This window comes from Mizuhopecten yessoensis, unplaced genomic scaffold (genome assembly GCF_002113885.1).
Source record: "Mizuhopecten yessoensis strain PY_sf001 unplaced genomic scaffold, ASM211388v2 scaffold2891, whole genome shotgun sequence".
Classification (NCBI taxonomy): domain Eukaryota; kingdom Metazoa; phylum Mollusca; class Bivalvia; order Pectinida; family Pectinidae; genus Mizuhopecten; species Mizuhopecten yessoensis.
Genome location: NW_018404771.1, coordinates 568,584 through 593,603, shown reverse-complemented (window position 1 = coordinate 593,603; position 25,020 = coordinate 568,584). Strand labels below are relative to the sequence as shown.

Sequence of the window (25,020 nt, the reverse complement as noted above, 5' to 3'; positions counted from 1 at the left end):
CCAAACGCTCTGCAGAATCGAGATGTATTGCCAATAACACTCAGCTAGAGATAGCTGGAGCTAGAACCATAATATTTTACATCATGTACATATTCAAACTTTTTGTGAGCCGCAAAAAACACATGTAAGCCGACCAGCTACATGCGATGTACATCCTAACCTGTTTGAAACTGTTTTTAGTTGATTTTCCTCAGTGAAATTTTTGATGTTGGAAAAAAATAATTGAAACGCTTAAAGCTGAGAAACGGCGGAGGCCCTCGATCTTGTTGAACTATACTTTACTTGGAATCATTTTGACGGTTGTGTTGTGAACGTAGGAATTTCATATAAGCAGAGACAGAAATTACAAGTAATAATAAATTTCTGCTCTTATATATAAGAGATAATAAAAAATCGTTTAAAAAAATGGCGTAAACGTCCACTCGAGTCTAGATACCTATTGCGCATGGTAATATATATTAATGATTGAAGGTGCTGTAAGCATTGTTGAAGTTAGTTGATACTAATTTCGTCATTTTCCGTCCATATAACTTTAGAACTGTCAGTAAGAGTAGTGATCGATTAATAGTCTGGGGCTCCCATCAGTTCTTCTTCTTTGTCGTATCAATTTGATGTTTATGCCCTCGGTTGAAGTTGAAGTTATAAATGAAAGAGAAATTAACCCACTGTTGTTTACTTAATATTTCCCGCTCAAAGTTATGAAGCATAGATATAAAAGGACTTTAATGTACATATTTACATTAAGTCTTATTTTACTTTTGATAAACGTAACACCTTCATACCATACACTCTATTTATGGAACGATACCTATAGTTTGAGAGTTACTTCCCTTGACATCGATTACAAAAATATCGATTATGCCATGGTTATCCCCCTACGATACTAAAATAAACCACAGCCAGTTAAAAATAAATAAAACGTCATCATGTGAAATCTTTTTTATTTGCAGAAAATATTTTTAACGTAGGTAAAAAGTTAATTAAAACACCCGGAAGTCATGAGAATGTTAATTATATTACAGCGCCACCTGTAGTCGAGTTCGGCCATTTCTGCTGTCAGAAACGAAAACAGTAAAAACCCAGGAATACAACCGAAGATAGGACGTTACATGTAAGTATTTGGGAAATACCAGTGACATCTAAGACACGGCGTTAGTGAGCCTTATCAGTAAGTACATCGAGAGAACGGCCACGCTTACCGTTACTATGTTAGCAGGTGCCCGCTGGTCTCAAGTTGACAGTAGACGATACATACAAAAAGTGAGTTATTTTCTACTAGCCTTAAATTACCGTTACTTATAATACGACAGAAGTGAACTGCATCTTTTGCTAAATATACACTTACGATTTCATCATACCTGTATATAGTAAGTAAAATAAGTTGTCTGTCGTTATATTAACAGCACATGCAGAGGACCGACATTTCTATATTAATTTGTTTACTTTCTCCTATAATATAAATTTGGCCATCCACACACACACCATGCAGTCACAACACACCATGGTATGAACACTTGAGTCTGAAGGAGCCTTACATCAATTTGTGTTGGCTGGCAGTTTTTAATTGTATATAATAGTCTTCATCTCGCTCCACACTAGAAGGAATTTTCCTTTAATTAGCTTAGCTAATACAGCGAAAGAGTTGTAAGAATGTGGTTGGTGTTTTGATCCCTGGGTTGGACAGAAACTAACTTATCTCTTCCATTACAAAAAAGTGTCCATCACTCTCCGTATAGTCATGACATTGAGCCATATTGGGTTGAAGTGGTAACACAGTTACAAAGTGTTGCAGCTATTTCTAATATGTACACGCACGATCATAATCGGAAATCACTGACTATCTTACTTTATGATTTTTTGATGGGACGGAGATAGCAAGAATGTCTTCCAAATGGTCTCTTTGAAAAAAATATGCAACATGACGGTTTCATTTAAGCATTGAACTGATTTCAATTGGCATTCATAGGCAATATGAATGCCAACTGGACAAAGACAAATTCAATGAAGCGCGCTATCACTTTATGTTGGATTTGCTTTTGTCCAGTTGGAATTCATTCCTCCTATGAATGCCAACTGAAAGCAGTTCAATACTTACATTTACCATTTTTGGAATCTGTTCATCTTATAGAAGATTTAATTGCATTTACTATTATTCAACATTTAGTTTAAATATTGTATGTTTCGTGTTTGCTTGTTCAACGAATAGAACAGCCATCACCCGGGGAGGGTCTGAGTGGTATACAACGAAACAATTATGACGTCAACAATCGCTCCATGGCATTCATAACTTTATGAATGCCAACTGAATTTGGTAGGGTTGTATATAGTGGCAATGCAATACGATGGTAAATATTTGGTGAACATCCCAATTAATGTTTTCTTGTATACCTGAGTTTATGTCTTCATTGTCTGTACATTTAACCCTTTCACCCCTATGTAACTTTAGAGGACTCTCCCATGCATTGATCTGAATGAGTCCATTATGCTCTATAGTGGTGAAAGGGTTAATACTTTCCATACTTGGATGTGAAGGTTGTTTGTTTCTCTCTGCCATAGAGCCGATAAAAATGCTGACAAGGGTCTTTTCAAACCTTTACTTTCTGCCACAGGGGCTATTTCATGGATATGTTGAATTTTTTGAGATATTGCGGATATTCATCAAAACATGTACATATTGATATTCATTGTAGCTCATATATATTCCTTTGCATCATTTATATATATATATATATATATTTTATTATTTTAAATAACATCATTATCGATATTGGATCAACATGTAAAGATTTTCAATGGTTTTAAAATAATGGGATTAACAGCTAAGGTGTTCTACGCTGAAGCTATTAAATATTGTCATCTGAATTTTTTATGAACTTATGAATGTTTGTAACAGGCAGACCATCTGGGGCTCGTAGATTTTATTTCGGGGCTACTGAAATTTTCATTGTTTACTTTAACTCATTCACCCCTGAAGACACATTTAAACTCTTCCAATTCAAAGGTTGGAATAGTTCATTATGAAACTTCAGGGGTGAATGAGTTTAAGTATTGGCTGTGTTAACGTTTGGGCATGCAGGTTGATAGACATTTTCAAGACTTTGCCTAAGCTTTAACTCAATCAACCCTGAAGACACATTTGAACTCTTCCACTTCATAGATTGGAATAGTCCATTACAAAATTTTAGGGGTGAATGAGTAAATATGAAACTGTACACCAGAAATCTCCCTGGTTTCTGATAGTTATGAGATAATTGTGAGATTTTTTGCACATTTTGATGAAGTTTTTACCCAGACTTTTCCAAATTTAATTGACATTTTCTGGGGGAAAAAATGATAACAGACCCTTAAAAAAACATCATTCAGTGTTAACTATGGTAACTACGGGGGTAGTGCACATTAGTCAACATGGGCTGTAGTCACTCCTTGGTATAACAAGTGCAAGACATGCTGTGTTTGATATTTTCAATACCTTAATACATGCCAGTAATTTCATAACCATCTAGCCTTCCTGAAATTGTGGCAGGGACGTAAACACAGACTTTGTGAATTCAGATGTACCACTGCGGAAATATTCTTTTCACTCTAGACAGAAGTCTTTAACTGCTTAAATGCTTCCAATTCGTCAGTAAAGTGCATTGCTTAGGAGGATGGAAACATAATCCATTAGCTTGTGTATAGAGACCACCCACACAATATTGAGAGGACAAGATACAAGCTGGCTGATCATGAGGCCAGTACTAGTTAACAAATATAGGGGAAGACTAGCAGGAGATATCGGCAGCAGAATTCCACTCCCTGCAGGCTCCGATTGATTTTTGTCAGGTACAAGCCCACACTGGGTTATATTAGAACTAAGGAGTGTTCAGTGATATTTTCTGTCAGGGGCAAATGCCAGAGGAGAAGAGGCAAATTTTAATTTTGTTATAATTAGTATAATATCCCTGAGGCATTGGGGTATAGGGTGTAGGGAAAGTATTGATTAATCAACTGACTTATTATAAATTGTAATGTAAACCTGTGTCATATAATTGCAGTTTTGCACTCTAAAATTCTGTTGAACATTTATTGAAAATATCTAAAATAATATGTCCATGCATGGATGCACTAAGTACAGTGTGACATGCCTTATAGGCCACCTGTATATAAAGACCTCATGTCTATAGAGGCTACACACCACTAAAGGCCATGGGCCACCTGTACATGTATGTAGAAATAAAGATCATGTCTATAGACCACCCACCCATCATAAAAGACCTGTATATATGGACCACACACCCATCATAAAAGACCTGTATATATGGACCACACACCCATCATAAAAGACCTGTATATATGGACCACCCACCCATCATAAAAGACCTGTATATATGGACCACCCACCCATAATTAAAGACCTGTATATATAAATCACACACCCATCATTAAAGACCTGTATATATAGACCACCAACCCATCATTAAATACCTGTATATATAAACCACGCACCCATCATTAAATACCTGTATATATGGACCACCCACCCATAATTAAAGACCTGTATATATAAATCACACACCCATCATAAAAGACCTGTATATATATAGTCCACCAACCCATCATAAAAGACCTGTATATATGGACCACACACCCATCATAAAAGACCTGTATATATGGACCACACACCCATCATAAAAGACCTGTATATATGGACCACACACCCATCATAAAAGACCTGTATATATGGACCACCCTCCCATCATAAAAGACCTGTATATATGGACCACACACCCATCATAAAGGACCTGTATATATGGACCACCCACCCATCATAAAAGACCTGCATATATGGACCACCCACCCATAATTAAAGACCTGTATATATAAATCACACACCCATCATTAAAGACCTATATATATAAATCACACACCCATCATTAAAGACCTATATGTATAAATCACCCACCCATCATTAAAGACCTGTATATATAAATCACACACCCATCATAAAAGACCTGTATATATATAGACCACCAACCCATAATAAAAGACCTGTATATATGGACCACCAAACCATCATTAAAGACCTGTATATATGGAACACCAAACCATCATTAAAGACCTGTATATATGAACCACCCACCCATCATAAAAGACCTGTATATATGGACCACCAAACCATCATTAAAGACCTATATGTATAAATCACACATCCATCATTAAAGACCTGTATATATAAACCACACACCCATCATTAAATACCTGTATATATGGACCACCCACCCATCATTAAAAACCTGTGTATATATGGACCACCCAACCATCATTAAAAAACCTGTGTATATATGGACCACCTAACCATCATAAAAGACCTGTATATATTGACCACCCACCCATAATTAAAGACCTGTATATATAGACCACCCACCTATCATTAAAGACCTGTATATATGGACCACCCACCCATAATTAAAGACCTGTATATATAGACCACCAACCCATCATTAAATACCTGTATATATAAACCACACACCCATCATTAAATACCTGTATATATGGGCCACCCACCCATCATTAAAAACCTGTGTATATATGGACCACCCAACCATCATTAAAAAACCTGTGTATATATGGACCACCTAACCATCATAAAAGACCTGTATATATGAACCACCAACCCATCATAAAAGACCTGTATATATGGACCACCCACCCATCATAAAAGACCTGTATATATGAACCACCCACCCATCATAAAAGACCTGTATATATGGACCACCAAACCATCATTAAAGACCTATATGTATAAATCACACATCTATCATTAAAGACCTGTATATATGGACCACCCACCCATAATTAAAGACCTGTATATATGGACCACCCACCTATCATTAAAGACCTGTATATATGGACCACCACCCATCATAAAATACCTGTATCTATAAATCACACACCCATCATTAAAGACCTGTATATATAGACCACCAACCCATCATTAAATACCTGTATATATAAACCACACACCCATCATTAAATACCTGTATATATGGACCACCCACCCATCATTAAAAACCTGTGTATATATAAACCACACACCCATCATTAAATACCTGTATATAAAAACCACACACCCATCAATAAATACCTGTATATATATATGTCTACAGACCATTCACATAAAAAAACTGTATATAAAGATCACAAACCTGTCAATAAGGACATGTGTATATATAGACCACCCATCATTAAAACCTGTATATTTGGACCACCCACCCATCATTAAAACCTGTATATATGGACCACCCACCCATCATTAAAAACCTTTATATATAGACCACCTGTTAACAAAGGTCTGTGTATTAAGACCAACCTTCTTTAAAGATTGATATGTTATGGTTACCTGTCAATAAATACCTGTATGTACAGACCACCTGTCAATAAAGACATGTATATAAAGACCACCTATCAATAAAGACCTGTATATACAGACCACCTGTCAATAAAGACATGTATATAAAGACCACCTGTCAATACAGACCTGTATATTAAGACCACCCTTCATTAAAGATCTATATGTAATGACCACCTGTCAATTAAGACCTATAAACATGACCCATTGTTTACTTAAGACATGTATATGATGATCACCATCTGCCAATAAAGATCCACTTTCAAGCGACCACCTTTATAAAAGATAGTCTATGTAGCTGTATATATCACCTAGCTATATATATAGTGATGGGCAATTGGTTTAAAATCATAATCGATAATCGGTTTGTAATCAGAAGTAGTGAACCGATCAATGATCGATTGCATAATTGGTACATAATTTTACGGGACTGAATACCCAAATAAAGTGAGAACACTACTATAACATCAATAGACAGAGTTGTTAACTATACACTAGTATAACATCAATAGACAGAGTTGCTAGCTATACACTACTATAACATCGATAGACAGAGTTGTTAACTATACACTAACATAAGATCAATAGACAGAGTTGTTAACTTTACATTACTATAACATCAATAGACAGAGCTGTTAGCTATACACTACTATAACACCAATAGACAGAGTTGTTAGCTATAGACTACTATAACATCAATAGACAGCGTTGTTAACTATACACTACTATAACAGCAAGAGACAGAGTTGTTAACTATACACTAGTATAACATCAATAGACAGAGTTGTTAGCTACACACTACTATAACATCAATAGACAGATTTGTTAGATATACACTACTATAACATCAATAGAAAGAGTTGTTAACTATACACTACTATTACATCAATAGACAGAGTTGTTAAATATACACTACTATAACATCAATAGAAAGAGTTGTTAGCTATACACTACTACAACATCAATAGACAGAGTTGTTACCTATACACTACTATAACATCAATAAACAGAGTTGTTAACTATACACTAACATAAGATCAATAGACAGAGTTGTTAACTATCCACTACTATAACATCAATAGACAGGGTTGTTAACTATACACTACTATATCATCAATAGACAGAGTTGTTAACTTTACATTACTATAACATCAATAGACAGAGATGTTAGCTATACACTACTATAACGTCAATAGACAGAGTTGTTAACTATCCACTACTATAACATCAATAGACAGGGTTGTTAACTATACACTACTATACCATCAATAGCCAGAGTTGTTAACTCTACACTACTATAACATCAATAGAGAGAGTTGTTAACTATACACTACTATACCATCAATAGCCAGAGTTGTTAACTCTACACTACTATAACATCAATAGATAGAGTTGTTAACTATACACTACTACAACATCAATAGACAGAGTTGTTAGCTATAGACTACTATAACATCAATAGACAGCGTTGTTAACTATACACTACTATAACAGCAAGAGACAGAGTTGTTAACTATACACTGCCATAACATCAATAGACAGAGTTATTAACTATACACTACCATCACATTAATAGACAGAGTTGTTAACTATATACTACTATAACATCAATAGACAGCGTTGTTAACTATACACTACTATAACAGCAAGAGACAGAGTTGTTAACTATACACTGTTTTTTTTTTTTATATAATGAATAGATGTCAGATTTTGTCAGATTTTCACATTTTATTTCCAACACTCAGACAATTCTTATGTCAAGCAATTTTTATGCAGTTTTATGAATCGTATAGTAAAAATCATAAGAATATATATGACTTTCAATACATTTTTCACACTGAAATCATTTAACACTTTAATTTTAATAAAGAACCGATTATATCGATAATTGGAATCGGAAAGGGCAAACCGATCGATTTTCGATTATAATCGATCACAGCCAATCACTAATATCACCTGTATATAACAACCACCTTTTTGTAGCTAAAGTTTTAAGATTTTTTTTTAATATAATTTCAACCGGTTGACGGTAGGAATTAGGATGTAATTATTTTCTCTTTGGTATGAGATATGCCAATAGGTGGCGCTATTGGTGGTATTTGCACGTGCAAATGGTCTGGGTTGTTACCTATACGTGTCATTCAGGCGACACAGGTTACAAGAAGCACATGTGTATTTTTTAATTTTTAAATGGGGTTATTATATTGAGATTAATAGGTTAGGAGATATATGTTTGTGTGTGAGATGTACATTATTGTGTAACTGTGTTTATTGATCGTGGTGATTGTAAATAAACATCGGTCAGTGCCTATGTCGCTGGGAAATACAGTTTTTGTATTCGTGTTGTTTATCCTTTTGGATTCTATATATAGAGAAGAGAAATACTGTTATTGGTAATATTTTGAAACATAAATTGTGATTAAATGCTATGATGACATACAAATGATTGAAATTGCTCATGTGACAAAACGTTAACATTATATTATATAATCTATTACTGCTGATTTGCAGTTTAAACATAATCATAATTTTAGCCCATACAACTTTGACATCGTAACGAGATTCTACTGTATCCGTGCACTTGGTATTACAAAATCAATATCCTTTTGTTGATTTCAGACAGTAACAGTTTGTAATCTAGATTTTCTGTAAACCAAGCTGCAGATTTAGTTTGTATTCAGATAATGCTGGCATTCAGATTCCTTTGAAAATTCAATACCAGTATTCTCTGAAGAGGTTGTATACTCCAGTCCACGGTGTTGACTTTTGCATTGTAAATTACCTGCATGTACCTTGCCAGGCTGCTGGCTACATGTATAATTTAGTGATGAGTCGACCTTCACCTTACAATTAATGTCAGCTGAAGACTGCTTGTATGCATATATATATATATATATATATGATACAATACAGGGTGATTGTATCTTCAGCTAAAAGTGCTTGGTAACATCTGGGGGTGTTTCCCTGTATTGACTAGCTGCGATCAATTGGCTGTAATTATAACGGGAAGTCTTGTTTATACTGAGGTGGAGAGAGAGCACCGGGTCTTAAATCTATACCTGTGAGTACAACTAGATTCTTCTTTGTCTCGTACTCTTCTGGTTGAGTGTTAACTTCTTCAGTGAATAATTTGAGTCTTGGATTCATACTTTTTCGGTGGGACTTACCAACTTTTTAGGACCACTATATATATCTCTTAGCGATTGGACTCGTCAATATTTTGAAGAAGAAAAAAATCTACAAAAATTGTACGCTCCTTCAAAACATTGTCCAATGAGAGAGTGAACATGACAATGGGATCACTTGTTATATCAGACTGATATGTAACAACTTTAACTCATTCACCTCTAAAATTTTATAATGAACTATTCCATCCTTTGAATTGGAAGAGTTCAAATGTGTCTTCAGGGGTGAATGTGTTAATATATGGCATGACAAATGCAACCACCACACCGGTACTTCGTGATGTAATTCGTTTTTGTAACACAAAAGTAAATGTATTATCCATGGGGACTGATATATTCGTTTATGATATGTCTCATATGAATCTTGTTTGTAGGAGTGCGGGTTAGACATTGTGGGGGTTTAGAACAACATTTGGTAAAACAAAAATATCCCCACCCCCACCCTGGTATGTGTAGAAAGTGAATGAAGTTTTCGTAGTCTAAAAATGGATACAGCTAAATTTCTAGCTCCAAAAATGACATTTTTGATGGGTTTTCAAAAAAGACCTTGCCATCTTCTGAAAAATGGATAATTCTTCTTTCAGTAGCCTTTTGTATTCACCCAAATATAGTTCACATTTCATGCCACCCAACAGCGAGAATTATTGTGAATAAATGGGAAATACGTACATGTAGATTTTCTGGCACTCTTTTAGCATATATTTGTGAAACAGATTGCTGTGTTGTGATGACAACAAATGTCCTGAATAACACATGTAAATCAGCTGTAACCAAGCTGTGGGGGGTTATACATACATGTATGTCACACATTTATTGTAACAGTCTGCCCTCCTAAGGTAAACTATCTGCATTATCAATTTAGTTCTTTTGCTATATTGCTTGATAAAAATATCTATTGTATTGAACAGCAGGCATGATATAAAATTAAACTACATAAAATGGAGCTTGCTACATCTGTGACATATTTTTACTAATTCTGTTGAATTAACCTAACATACAGCAATTAAACATTCATGAATCAATATATCAATATATGGGAAAATTTCAGAAATCAGATTTGTTTGTGAATTTTGTTTCTCGTTTTTGATGGATTTGTTTGTATTTTCAGTGGTTCCCGTGACGGTGCTTCAATTTGAGGCCACTGGACACCAGGATATGGAAGATGATAAACCATTTGTGTGCTCACAAAATGGTTGTGGTCAGGTGTGTATTCATAATTACCTATCCAGATGAAATGTACACTTTGTTTAGAATCCAATGTGTAACTGGCTAGTGCAGCTGAAACTGACAAAACATAGTGAAAAATTGCTCATTTATAATTTGTAGTTTTAAAGTAAATGACTTTGATCTGTTCAGAAGCATCAGTGATTAGCCTGAATTATTTGTGCTATCAAAGTTTAAGAAAAAATATATATATCATTTTTCAGCAATTTACAAATGAGGATCACCTTGCCGTACATATGAGGAAGCATGAGATGTCCTTGGCATTAAACCTACAAAGTGGCAGTACTCTCAGCACTCTGACTCCAGGCCGCTCACCAGGGCGATCGCCCTGTGGCATGGGGGCGGCCGGGCTGTTCTTAGGTAAGGCTACACCTTATGGGCTGGGGTCGTCAGGTATTTCCTAGGTAAGGCTAGACTACATGTGCTAGAATCGCCAGGTATTTCCTAGGTAAGGCTAGACTACATGTGCTAGAATCGCCAGGTGTTTCCTAGGTTAGGCTAGACCACATGGGCTGGAATCACCAGGTGTTTCCTAGGTTAGGCTAGACCACATGGGCTTGAATCGCCAGGTGTTTCCTAGGTAAGGCTAGACCACATGGGCTGGAATCGCCAGGTGTTTCCTAGGTAAGGCTAGACCACATGGGCTGGAATCGCCAGGTGTTTCCTAGGTAAGGCTGGACCACATGGGCTGGAATCGCCAGGTGTTTCATAGGTAAGGCTAGACCACATGTGCTGGAATCGCCAGGTATTTCCTAGGTAAGGCTAGACCACATGTGCTGGAAGCGCCAGGTGTTTCCTAGGTTAGGCTAGACCACATGGGCTGGAATCGCCAGGTGTTTCCTAGGTTAGGCTAGACTACATGGGCTGGAATCGCCAGGTGTTTCCTAGGTTAAGCTAGACCACAGGGGCTGGACTCACCAGGTGTTTCCTAGGTTAGGCTAGACCACATGTGCTTGAATTTCCAGTGTTTCATAGGTAGTTTCCTAGGTTAGGCTAGACCACATGGGCTGGAATCCCCAAGGGGTTCCTAGGTTAGGCTAGACCACATGGGCTGGAATCCCCAAGGGGTTCCTAGGTTAGGCTAGACCACATGGGCTGGAATCCCCAAGGGATTCCTAGGTTAGGCTAGACCACATGGGCTGGAATCCCCAAGGGGTTCCTAGGTTAGGCTAGACCACATGGGCTGGAATCCCCAGGTGTTTCCTAGGATAGGTTAGACCACATGGGCTGGAATCACCAGGTGTTTCCTTGGTTAGGCTAGACCACATGGGCTGGAATCACCAAGGGTTTCCTAGGTTAGGCTAGACCACATGGGCTGGAATGGCCAGGTGTTTCCGAGGTTAAGCTAGACCACATGGGCTGGACACACCAGGTGTTTCCTAGGTTAGGCTAGACCACATGTGCTTGAATTTCCAGTGTTTCATAGGTAGTTTCCTAGGTTAGGCTAGACCACATGGGCTGGAATCCCCAAGGGGTTCCTAGGTTAGGCTAGACCACATGGGCTGGAATCCCCAAGGGGTTCCTAGGTTAGGCTAGACCACATGGGCTGGAATCCCCAAGGGGTTCCTAGGTTAGGCTAGACCACATGGGCTGGAATCCCCAAGGGGTTCCTAGGTTAGGCTAGACCACATGGGCTGGAATCCCCAAGGGATTCCTAGGTTAGGCTAGACCACATGGGCTGGAATCCCCAAGGGGTTCCTAGGTTAGGCTAGACCACATGGGCTGGACTCACCAGGTGTTTCCTAGGTAAGGCTAGACCACATGGGCTGGAATCACCAGGCGCTTCTTAGGTTAGACTAGACCTCATGGCCTGGAATCGCCAGGGGTTTCCTAGGTTAGGCTAGACTACATGGGCTGGAATCGCCAGGTAATTCCTAGGTTAGACTACACCACATGGGCTGGAATGGCCAGGGGTTTCCTAGGTTAGACTAGACCACATGGGCTGGAATCACCAGGTGTTTCTTAGGTTAGACTAGACCTCATGGCCTGTAATCGCCAGGTGTTTCCTAGGTTAGGCTAGACCACATGGGCTGGAATCCCCAAGGGGTTCCTAGGTTAGGCTAGACCACATGGGCTGGAATCCCCAAGGGATTCCTAGGTTAGGCTAGACCACATGGGCTGGAATCCCCAAGGGATTCCTAGGTTAGGCTAGACCACATGGGCTGGAATCCCCAAGGGGTTCCTAGGTTAGGCTAGACCACATGGGCTGGAATCCCCAAGGGGTTCCTAGGTTAGGCTAGACCACATGGGCTGGAATGGCCAGGTGTTTCCTAGGTTAGACTAGACCACATGGGCTGGAATGGCCAGGTGTTTCCTAGGTTAAGCTAGACCACATGGGCTGGACACACCAGGTGTTTCCTAGGTTAGGCTAGACCACATGGGCTGGAATGGCCAGGTGTTTCCTAGGTTAGGCTAGACCACATGTGCTTGAATTTCCAGTGTTTCATAGGTAGAGTAGAACCCCACACAGGGGTTCATGTAAATATTTTCTGAGAGACTTTCTCATTAAGGCAAGACCCTAGAGTGACTGGGTGGAGGTTGCAAGCTTTTTAGCTCACCTGGCCCAAAGGGCCAAGTGTGCTTATGCCGTACTGGGGCGTCCGGCGTCCGTCCATCAACTTTTTACTTTGAACGACTTCTTCTGAAGAACTGGAGGACCTTGGGTCATGATATTTGACCAGTAGGTACCTGGGATGGAATGCTATAAAGGTTCCTCATTAAAATTACCTTGACCTACTTTCAAGGTCACTGGGGTCAAATATGTTAATATGTTAAATTTGGTCTTAAGTTACCTATATGTAAGTTTATGTAACAAAAGAAACAGGTGATACAGGCTCTCTGGGCCTCTTGTTGTAAAGGACTAGGGGCGGAGGGAGGAAGGGGGTTGTTGCAAGCTCTTTCCCAGATAAGGAAGGTCTCTACCATATCAGAAGAGCAAGTGGTTTTACCGTCTGGATAAGGTTCGACTCGAAAACACCAGGAGGTATGTTCCAAGATCAGCTGCGTAGACATTAATGAAAGGGAATTCAATTTCGTTAAGTTTCCCAAACTTAAGGACTATAATTAAATACAATCTGTAAGAGTTTACTGAACCAATTCATCACAAACATCTTATGTTTCAGACCAAACCCCTACGCCTACCAAGTTTCTTCGAAATTGTGAAGAGATTGGGCTATTCCAGGAACTGAAAAATCCCTTTGAGGAAGCATTTAAGAAAGCATTGGACACTGATGGTATTGCTGTGCAGGTAATAGGTCAATTAGATAGTAACCCTTTCACCACTGTAGACCATAATACTCTCTCCTAGATAAATGTACGGTAGAGTCTACTAAAGTTGACTAGGGGTGAAAGGGTTAAATATTGTATAAAACTGAGGGACATATAGCTGTTGATAGACAAACAAGTTGATAAACATATTTTATTATGCGAACAGTGAATGAAACAGTTTTAGCTGTGAGGAAAGTATTGCATGTGATCGAAAATTTCATTTGCAAAATCACAAACTTCTGAAAAAATGAAACAAAGAACAGCTGAAGACACAAATGGATGCAAATAGTACTAAAAGGATATCTTTTGGACATCATTCTTGGTAAAAATATCAGTATTGTATTGTATATTCCAGAGAGGCAAATCTCTCGCTAGCAAAAATGTTCAAGAGAGGGATATTTTGATTAAGCATTTTCTTAAAACTAACATGCACTTTGCTAGTGGATAGTGTTTTAGTTTCGAACCCTGGCAAGGAAAATCTGATTGTGTGATGATCACGTGATAAATCATGAGAGAAATATAATCGCATGCATCCAGTAGGAGGTTTTATTACATTCTTGTTGCTTATTTCCAACTCTGATTGGAGGAGCGAGGTCATGTGATGAGTCTGTAAGTCTGTTACAGACCCCAATTCAAAAAATAGAAAAAAAGCGTTACAAACCTTTGCTAAAACTAGGTTATGATATTTCCAGTTTCCAGGTCTTTATATCTGTTACAGGCCTCTTCTAAAAATAGATTTTGCCTACTGCCAATTTTCCACTCTGGTAGGGAGAGTAGATCTCCTGTAACGAGTTAGTAAATCTTTATACAGACTCGATTCCAAGACAGTGGGGATGAGTGAGATGAATATAAAACATTTGTGGACTTCAGTTTTGTTCTATCTTTAGTTTATTTCTGCCAGTAGATCAGCATTAGTTTCAAACCCTAGGAAGGAAAATCTTGCCAGGGTTCAACGATTATTGTGTAGACCAGGTTCATGAATCAGGGATAGACCTCACATGAAGTCCATAATTGTAGAGTATTTTGGTGTCATGTAATTTATTCTGTCCAATTAGAGGCATTGTTATAAAAATGAGGTATATATTTTGTTTACAGCCCAATAGCCCTTTCCCTGGGCCTAGTTCTAATGAGCTGAACACACCCATCCCTCACCCCACACCAAAGATCCTTAACGGGATCAAACGGGAGAAAGTCGACCCGGAGGATCTCATTGACAATGACAACAACATTGCGCTTAACTTAACAAAACTGAAGACCACAGAACCAACATCCACGACTGACGATGACAGTGATGTCATGGTGATGTCAGTTGATGACCAGAATAAGACCACAGAACAACTCGTCCCCGTAGCGACGGGTCCTTCTCCTGGGCAGCCTGTCGCGGCTAATTTGTTAGTGACAGCCGCCCAGTCTACCACTGTCTCACCGTATGTATGACATGACAGTCACTAAAATTCATCCAATGTAGTAACACTATGTACATCAAAAAAAAAGACTTTTAATTTGTATATAACTTTGATATTAATCGGACCATTTCTTGTGAAGGTAATGGCAGATATGGCTTCATTATAATAAAAATTTGCACGACAAAGCATCATGTTTCTGTGAAGATACTTGAATGAAAAATAGCAGTATATCATAAATTTGTACTCGGTGATTGCACTATGATCACAGGATTATTGCTTTGCTATATAAGCCTTATAATCCTTTGTGGAAAATACCAGAGTTTTCATAGATTTATCTCAGGATAGAAATCTGTGTTTTAAAAAAGTTCTGGAAAATGTTTTACAAGAAAATCCAATGATATATATACCGTATTGTATACACCCTTTGACAGATAAATTTAAAATCATATGTTTGGATACGTCCCTGTACAGTGTTTTACTCACCTGTTTCAGTCCTAAGACGACGATTGGCGTGGCCACACCAGTGATACAGCCTCCGCAGTTTGCCACTTGTATGCAGGTGTTTCTTCAGCTTCCCTCCGGACAGACTGTTCCAGTACAGATCCCCGCCACCATCACCAACCCCGGGATACAGACAATCAATAACCCGGGTGTACAGAATGCATCAAACCCAGGGGTACAGACAGTAGCACCCGGTATACAGACAATCACTAACCCAGGGTTGCAGACCCAGAATTTTACAAATTCCAATGTTCAAAATATTACAAACACCAGTGTCCAGACTCTCATGAACCCCGGGGTGCAGATTATACAAGGGTCGCCGGGCTTGATTCAGAAGATACCCACCCCTGCAGCGGTCACACCTTCCAGTGGCCCATCCCCATCGGTCAGTCCAGCACCTCAGTCCATGCTGACTAATTCACCGGTCAAGCAGCAGCCATCAGGGTCTGGCCTGGCCCAGTCTTCTCTCACCAAACAGGTAAGATTTGTTATAGTACTCTCATCAAAAAGGTACGATTTATTACAGTCTACTCTCACCAAACAGGTAAGATTTGTCATAGTATTTTCACATCAAAAAGGTACGATTTATAACAGTCTACTCTCACTAAACAGGTACAACTTGCCATAGTACTCTCACATCAAAAAGGTATGATTTATAATATTCTTCTCTCACCAAACAGTTAAAACCTGTCCTGTACGCACCAAATTTAGTAAGTTTTTAACATGCCTTGTATTTGTTTTAAATTATATTTATTTGAAGAATTTATAGTGAATGGCATCATTTCTTGTTTTGACAGAGATTAAAAGCTGCCCTTCAACAACAAACAGTGCCATCACCAGGATCACAGAAGGTGTCGTCCCCTGCAACCAGGGTAATACAGATGTCACCTGACCTCAACACAGCCAATCAAATCACAGTAATTTCCAGTACGACCAATTATGCCCAAGGACTCAGTTTGTCGCCTATGTCTGAGACAAGTGTCAGCATAGCATCAGATGCGTCGTCACCTGACACAGACATGCCGCTTCTGTAAGTAGCTATCTATAAATAGAAAAGTCGTAAACATATATGCATAAATTATAAATGTTACTCTGACCATATTAAATGAAAAGAAATATTTAAAAAAAAAACACACTTCAATGATCAAAGAACACATTTAATTCCATGACTGAGCCTTACGTTTTTGCCTTGCTACCACGAAGTAGCAGAAGCGAGACTTAAGGTGGTGCTTTTCTGGTGACGGGGGGTGGGGGGCCTGTCAACATTAAGTTTTTGTGTTAAAGTTAGTTTCACTGAAAGTATAAGTGCTAGACCAACCAAACTTGGACCATAGATGCATCTTAGGTAGACCATCTTAACCCATGCATCAAATGCTAGATGCAGCCTCAAACCTTTCATGGTCCATTGACTTTGTCAGCATCTCCATCAACATTCTGAAGCCATAGGTGCTAGACCAACCAAACTTGACATGTGCATTGATGGTCAAAGCAGGGCACAGGCGAGACATATCAATCTGCATGGCTTGTTGAAATGTACTACACTTGGAATATAAATGCAAGGCATGGCAGTTTAATAAAAAATAAAATAGAAAATTACATGTACAATTCAATCTTTAATAAAACATCATATGAAACCCAACCACTATACAGAAGAACCCAGTATTTCTTTCTGTTATTAAAATTCTTTTTTAACCTTTTCAGAAAAAGAATTAAAAAGGATGAAAACTGTTCAGATGACAGAAGAGTTAAGTTTTTAGAAAGAAATCGGTGAGTATGTGAACAGTTTTCAATTCAAAAGTTTTTCACCTTTCTTAATTTCAGTAAAAACTGCATATCTGAGACAGATTGTAAAGATCATATGAAGTTAGCTGTTGCGAATACCAGTACATATACCCATACAACAAAATCAAAATATTTCTATATCTACAAGTGCAAAAACAAAAAAACAAAAAAAGATATTTTTTTTTATTGATGATTCATGTTTTTATTATTGTTTGAACTTGATGCAAAGTGGGAAAATGTTTGTATTCATGAAGGATAAATATTTTTATGGAAAAAATTCTTCAGATTAACAACAAAAGATTGCTCAGTCACACCCATTCCCGATATAAATATTTATCGTATGAATACTGTGTTATGCATTGTCATAAAGCTATCACATAAATTTTGTTTATGTCATGTGTGTAATATCACTCCGGAAATGACACCACAATCAATTAAGAACAATCGATGTGACGTCAGGTCATTGTGAAGCGGATGCAATTTTCATCTTTCTAGAGGCGGCCAAGTGCAAAATATTTGTTTCAGATCACAATTATACAGTTTACTTTGTATTATTTGATAAAAATAATCTGTCATTCGTTTCCCTCCATATTAGATTTATGATACAAGTTTTGGATTTTTCATGTTTGCTCGCCAGACGAATGACAGATCGTCTATATCGAGAGGGAACACTTTGTTGTGTCCCATCAACCATATGGTTACAGCTTATTCTAATCATTGTTTTAGACAATCAGCAACTATATATTTTCTGTCCCCCCCCCCCCCCCCCCTCCAACACTTTTTTTTATGTGGAGTAGCGACCTAACTTGTAAAATGGTTGTAAACTGAATCTGTGTGTTGTTGATAGTGCTGCGGCTGCGCGGTGTCGACAGAAGAGGAAACACTGGATCACGAACCTAGAGAGGAAAGGAGACGAACTTCAGATGGTCAACAATCGACTGATGGTAACATAATAACTAGTCTTTTAGGGGTCAGGGGTCTCTGTCAAGTCTATCATAAGTGATGTATATATCAATTGGTTTAATGGTACATAATTAAGCATTTAATATATTATGGGAAAGAAAAACTCGTAACTATTATATTTTATCCCTATTTTATTTAAACTCTATTTTATTTACCCTTTTGAACACAAAGACAAATGCAACACGGGGTTAATATAGTAATATAGTTTGGAAAAAAAAATTGACAGGTAGTGAAGTCAGTACTAGTCGGATTTTTTTTGGGAGACAAGAGGATGAACATGGGAAGTGGGGAAAATATCAAAGGTTACAGTGCAAATTTTTGTTCTCTGACTGCATGTACTGTGTAAATAAAATCGTTTGATATTGTGAGTTCTTGGTGTGTTTTTAGTCGGAGATAAACGGTCTGAAGAGCGAAGTGGCCCAGTTGAAAACAGTGCTACTGACTCACAAGGACTGTTCTGTGACAGTGCAGCAGAAATCACAAGGACAGTTTCCTTACCAAGCTTGTAAGTATCCTGTACAGACGATACAGTACGTGAGAGTTTGGTGTTATTTTCAAATTGTTGGCCGACATAAAGAATGAATTTAAAAGAAATATTGAACCAGAAATATACACAGGAGGTATAGTCATAAAGAAGTGGTAACTATAGGCCATCTTACATAATAGCTGTAAACAGAAAGTAGATAAATTCAAGTTTAGATTAATCAAATTATATATTTTGCAATTATTTCATGTTTTGATCAATCTATTGAGTTTATTTATTCTTTTGTTGTTCCAGTTTCGATGCTGGAGAGCACAGTCCCCAGTATGAATGAAGCTGGAGTTATCCTGGAAACCGATGCTTCAGGTACAACGACCGGGACCTCGACAGCAACCTGGGTGACAGCTTCAGCACCAACAGTTATAAAAACCGCTGTGTCAACAGCCACCGCCAGCTCCATATCAGGGCAAAAGACAATAACAATTATACCCAAAGTGATCAGGGCAGAAAGCACAAAACCCATCCGGAAGAAATGACACAGGACTGTCACCATAGTAACCTAATTATTTATAACTTGTTGTCCTGTATACTCTGACCGGCAGCCGTTGACAGCTTATTTCCACGTCTATTGACCCAAATTATTGGTGTTTATCGGATCGGACCAGTTGAAAAGTGCAGAACTTTATTAGGATGAGAAACGATTGGCATTTGGCATGTAGGTATTAGATATCTTTAAGAACACAAGCTTCAGTTAGAGAGGGGAAAAAAGGTATCTAATGATCAAGAAAAACAATACTGAAAAAAAGACATTTTGTGTTCCTTAGAAATATTTCTTAAACAACTTTGTTAAAAATATTGTTTAAGTAAATTATGGTTAAAATTGACTTGTTACCTGGTTAGGTGTTGATGAGTTTTTGTAACCAGCTTAAACAGCAATTATATTTGCTGTGAGGGTTATACTTTTCCTGTTGTTAGTTATAGGTTGGTTTATTAAGGTTTCCAGATAACACAGGGTTCAATTTAGGCAGGTTAAGTTGTGTTAAGTCATAGGTTAAATTATAAAGGTTTCCAGATAACACAGTGTTCAATTGAGGCAGGTTAAGCTGTGTTAAGGTATGGGTTAGTTTATGAAGGTTTTCTGTCGGCTTGTGAAGATAAGGATTACTTTAGAAAACCAACTGCTAGTGTCGACATTATAACAAGATGGACAACAAATGATATAAAATATTTCATCCATTTTGACGACTATTGGGTGTTTTCAAATTTGCCAAATCCATCATTTATAAGTTTCTGCAGTAGTCACAGTGCTCAACATTGCATTTTGTTCGTCTGTTAGATTTGTATTTCATACTGATGGTACCATTTAGAAATCAGTCTTAATGCAGATATAGTTTTGCTTAAATCTTCTTTTTTTTGTGCGTAATTTATTCCCCTCTAATTTGAATTAAGAAATGTTTAAAAATAGAACCAGTATGCACAAAGAAACTCAAAGTTCAATGCTCAAAAGAGCAAGCACTTATCCCTGCTTTGGTAGCGTGAAGCAACTGGTACCGGTTTTCCTCTTGAGAGGACGCCAGTCCTTCGCAGAAATACTTAACACCATGCCGGTACTCATTGGTACGTTTGTGTAGACTGAAGCAATGAGCTGAAGTGTCTTGTTTGTTGACACAAGGTACCTGTAAATTATGGAGTCAATCCCGGACCTTTTTTGTCATCGTTGGTGAATCTACTGTACTCAGATTGCCTTGTCTAATTGTTAAACAGCCTTTACGCCTAATTTGAAAATAATGAATTATGATTCATGTGGAAGGTTAAACCATCGTTATCATTGAATACTATGGACCAAATCCTATACATAAATGGTGTGTACTATATCAAGATATTCCAAAGCCGATTCCTGCTTATGAACAGCACTTGGCTTTGTTACTCAAGAATGTGGTTGTGTGCATCATCATCATCCGCATCACGTTGTACCGATACATCCTTCATCATTGTTCCTGAACCAATCAATGCCTTCTAGTAACAGTCTTATAGCAGTAGATCAAACCATGTACTATATTACGTCCCAGTTGGCCAGTCTGATATTTAAATGTACATGTATGTATACATACTTTAAATGGGAGATGTAAGAATTACAACAGATAAATTTGGACTTAGCTAAAATAATTTCACTATTGGTCATATAATAATTGTTAGATCTGAATGTGGCTTGCGGGTTAAAAATCTGGTATGTCTTACATGCATTTACTGCAGAATTATGTTTGCTGGAACACCTGTTGGCTTGATTATTGTCTCGCTGCGACGAAGTAGCAGAAGTGGGACTAAGGTGTTGCTTTTCTGCCGCTGGCGGCGGCGTCAACATTAAGTTTTTGCGTTTAACTCAGTTTCACTGTGAGTATAAGTGCTAGACCAACCAGACTTGGACCATAGATGTATCTTAGGTAGTACATCTTAACCCATGCATCGCATGCTGGATGCTGCCTACCTTTCATGGTCCATTGACTTTGTCAGCATCTCCATCAAATAAGTTTTTGCGTTTAAGTTAGTTTTTCTGTAACTATAAGTGCTAGACCAACCAGACTTACACCAAAGATTGCATTGATGGTCAAGGTGAGGCACAGGCGAGACATATCAATCCAAATGACTTGTTCATTTACCAAGGTAGTACTTAAAGAAAGTATTAATGGTATTGCCTGCTTCAAGTCGGGCCTGCATGGGTCTATTTTTAAATTACTGCTTTACAGTAATCACTTTCCTGATTAACATAGTGGTCTGTGGGAATTAATTGATCCTGTGGTCCGTGTAACATAGCTTTTTGAAGCATGGTCATATGAACTGCGTTTAATGCTGGAAACTGTGATGTTTTTGACCCCCCCACCCCTGAATTTTAGCTGTGAGATCTTCATTATCAATTCAGTTGCCAGTGCTGATATTGCTATACTGTACAGTGTATATTGTAAAAAAAATCTAATTTATCAATTATAACCCCATGAATGCCAATGGCCTACCTGTTTAAATTGGAAATAAAGTTGGGCAAAAAATGTACCATCTGTCAAGATCTGTGATTCCATAATTAAGGTTTGATATATAGCTGAGTGTTATTTAACTGTTTTCTGAGTCTTAATGCTTTTGTTCAACGATATACAATTGTTAACTATAACCATTAAATCTGTTGATTTTAACCTGTCATGAGTTACGGTGATTACCATTGTGATTTATCTTTTCGAATGTTAAGAGTTATTCGTATATATGAAATATGGATAAAAGGGACCCTGCAATAAAAATGATATCTTTCACTGCAGACAAAATTGCAAAAAGATGTTTAGAATTAAAAAAAAAAACCAGTTACATGTGACAAAAGCGGTACAAAATAGAGGGTTGATGTGCTGGACTATGTACATTCTTATTTCCCACAAACAATATACATGTACAGGGCAGCTGTGTAGCACTTACATGTGTATTGCTGGAGATAATATTTTTGCTATAAAATTTGAGGCTTTAAATATATGCAAAGAATAAACCCAAAGATTAAGGAATTTTGAACCAGGTATTGACTATTGACAGTATTGCTCTACACATTTTAGGACTATTGCCTGTTGCTGGTGCTGCATGAAATGCATACCCCGGGTAATTTGTTCCAGGAACAACATGACTTAAGTTTGACCTACAGAATTTAAACGCAGTGCAGAAATGTATGTACTAAAGCAAATTGTTCCTGGAACAAAATCTCAAAATGTTGACCTGCTGATTCTAACTCATTCACCCTTGAAATTTTATAATGAACTATTCCAACCTTTGAATTGGAAGAGCTTAAATGTGTCTTCAGGGGTGAATGAGTTAAACACTGCAGAACAGACATTTAAAAAAAAAAAAAAGTTAACGAAAGCTTTTAACTTTTTACTGCAATCGGTTTCACCAACATGTTTTAACCAGTTTTATAAGTGGAGTAATTGTAGCCATTTTACATTTATTTTATACTTATTCAGTGCAATCTACTTTTAAAAAGTTTTTTTGACTGAATGAAATTTTAGCATAGGTAAGGTTGATGGTTGCCATGGCAATTGTATGGCTTTGTTGTTGGTTTCCATGGTAACTGTGATGTCACGTTGTTGCCCCTCACTGTGTGTGTTAGGATGGTTATAGGACACTGCTGTGTACCTGCCCAGCACACCTTGTCAGCTGTTTGTGATAAACAAATTGTTTTTATTCTTAAATATTATAATTACGATTACATTTCTTACGTCTAGTTTACGTATCTGGTATAAGTGTAATATTTTCGTCATATTTCACCCTAGGGTCTTTCACACAAAAAATTCACTGAGAGTAAACATGTACATTACCCTCCTATTGGTGATTTTGTTTATTAATATTATCTACAAAATTCTCATACAAAATCTTTTTTTATTTTTGTGGCTCCTGTGAGATTCAAGCTGTTCCAGGGTGAAAATGTAAGAATTTCAAGAAGACAGAATTTTTTTTCTATTCTTCGGCCATTATGTTTCCAAAATCTTTTCTTGAAAGTCAATTAGGATTCATTGAGACCCTTTGTTTCCTTGAAAGTAACTGGTACGCACAATGTACAGCAATCATGATCATATCTTTTCACGTTCATAACTACATACCTTCCTGGCAGACATATACACTGATACGAAGTTTCTGTGACGACTTATTATTGGCGATATATTTTATTGTATTTGTTTGATTGCTGTTACGATGTTGAGAGATTTATTATTCCATTAATCCTGTATATTGTTGATTATATGTAAGATGCATGTCCAAGATCTGAATTTGTGTAACTTGGCCGATAATTATTATTTGCTAGAAAACTCTGGGATCAATCGCTTTATTCCTAAAACTGTACTTCTTACTCGATAGTGTATGCCATTTATTTATTAGAACTCATTTCATAACATAAGGATGTCCATTTGTATATCAGTTAAGGAGATATGCGACGTAAATATTAAGGAGATATGCTACGTAAAAATATTAAGGAGATAAATGCTACATAAATATAACACATCTGTCGTGTCGCTGCACAGAATGCGTGTATTATCTTCTCAGAATGGTAATTTTAACTTTGATTCAGTGACATACAATGCAGGCATTGAAAATGTTCACATACTTAGAAATTAATATTTTTATGATTAGAAATGCTATTTTTTTTCTAAAATGCTTTAAAACATATCAAATGATTCTGGTTCATGTCATTAAATGAGACGTGTTGATGTTTTCATTTAGAATTAATTATTTCCTCACAGTGTAAAGTCCTTCAATTCATAATTTTTTCTTATATCAAAGGAGAGCAGAAAACTGAGAATTAAAGAGTAGCACAATGAAAGATATATGTAATATCCTTTGTATCAGATTCAGATAACGGAATAAGAAATTGTAAAAAAAAAGGTAATGATTACATGCATTCTTGTTAATTGTTTTACAGGAATTATCTGTAGGCTTGTTCACTTGGCATTACTTCTAGGCTTGTTCATGGTTTTACAGGCATTGTCTGTAGGCTTGTTCATGGTTCTACAGGCAATGCCTGTAGCCTTGTTCATGGTGTTACAGGCAATGCCTGTAATCTTGTTCATGGTTTTACAGGCAATGCCTGTATGCTTGTTCATGGCTACTGTGATTATTAGACTCAACAAATCTTGTCATCAGGACAAAGTTTGTTTGCTTCAAACCATGAACAAGCATACAGGCATTGCCTGTAAAACCATGAACAAGCATACAGGCATTGCCTGTAAAACCATGAACAAGCACACAGGCATTGCCTGTAGAACCATGAACAAACCTACAGACATTGCCTGTAAAACCATGACCCAG

General features: G+C 37.3%; 1 protein-coding gene across 2 annotated transcripts; it reads left to right on the top strand.

Annotated features, from left to right (window-relative positions):
• Nucleotides 1–1,027: 1,027 nt before the first annotated feature.
• LOC110446621 (cyclic AMP-dependent transcription factor ATF-2-like) lies at nucleotides 1,028–24,356 on the top strand. Of its 2 annotated transcripts, none has more exons than XM_021491866.1 (11): nucleotides 1,028–1,111; nucleotides 10,682–10,776; nucleotides 11,001–11,157; nucleotides 13,920–14,044; nucleotides 15,160–15,491; nucleotides 15,963–16,449; nucleotides 16,769–17,001; nucleotides 17,673–17,738; nucleotides 18,601–18,697; nucleotides 19,104–19,221; nucleotides 19,495–24,356. In XM_021491866.1, the coding sequence occupies exons 2-11, from the start codon at nucleotides 10,729–10,731 to the stop codon at nucleotides 19,731–19,733; spliced, it is 1,902 nt and encodes a 633-aa protein (XP_021347541.1). In that variant the 5' UTR covers nucleotides 1,028–1,111; nucleotides 10,682–10,728; the 3' UTR covers nucleotides 19,734–24,356. The 2 variants fall into 2 exon arrangements, with proteins under 2 accessions (XP_021347541.1, XP_021347540.1); XM_021491865.1 differs by lacking the exon at nucleotides 1,028–1,111 and adding an exon at nucleotides 1,127–1,260.
• The last annotated feature ends 664 nt before the right edge of the window (nucleotides 24,357–25,020 follow it).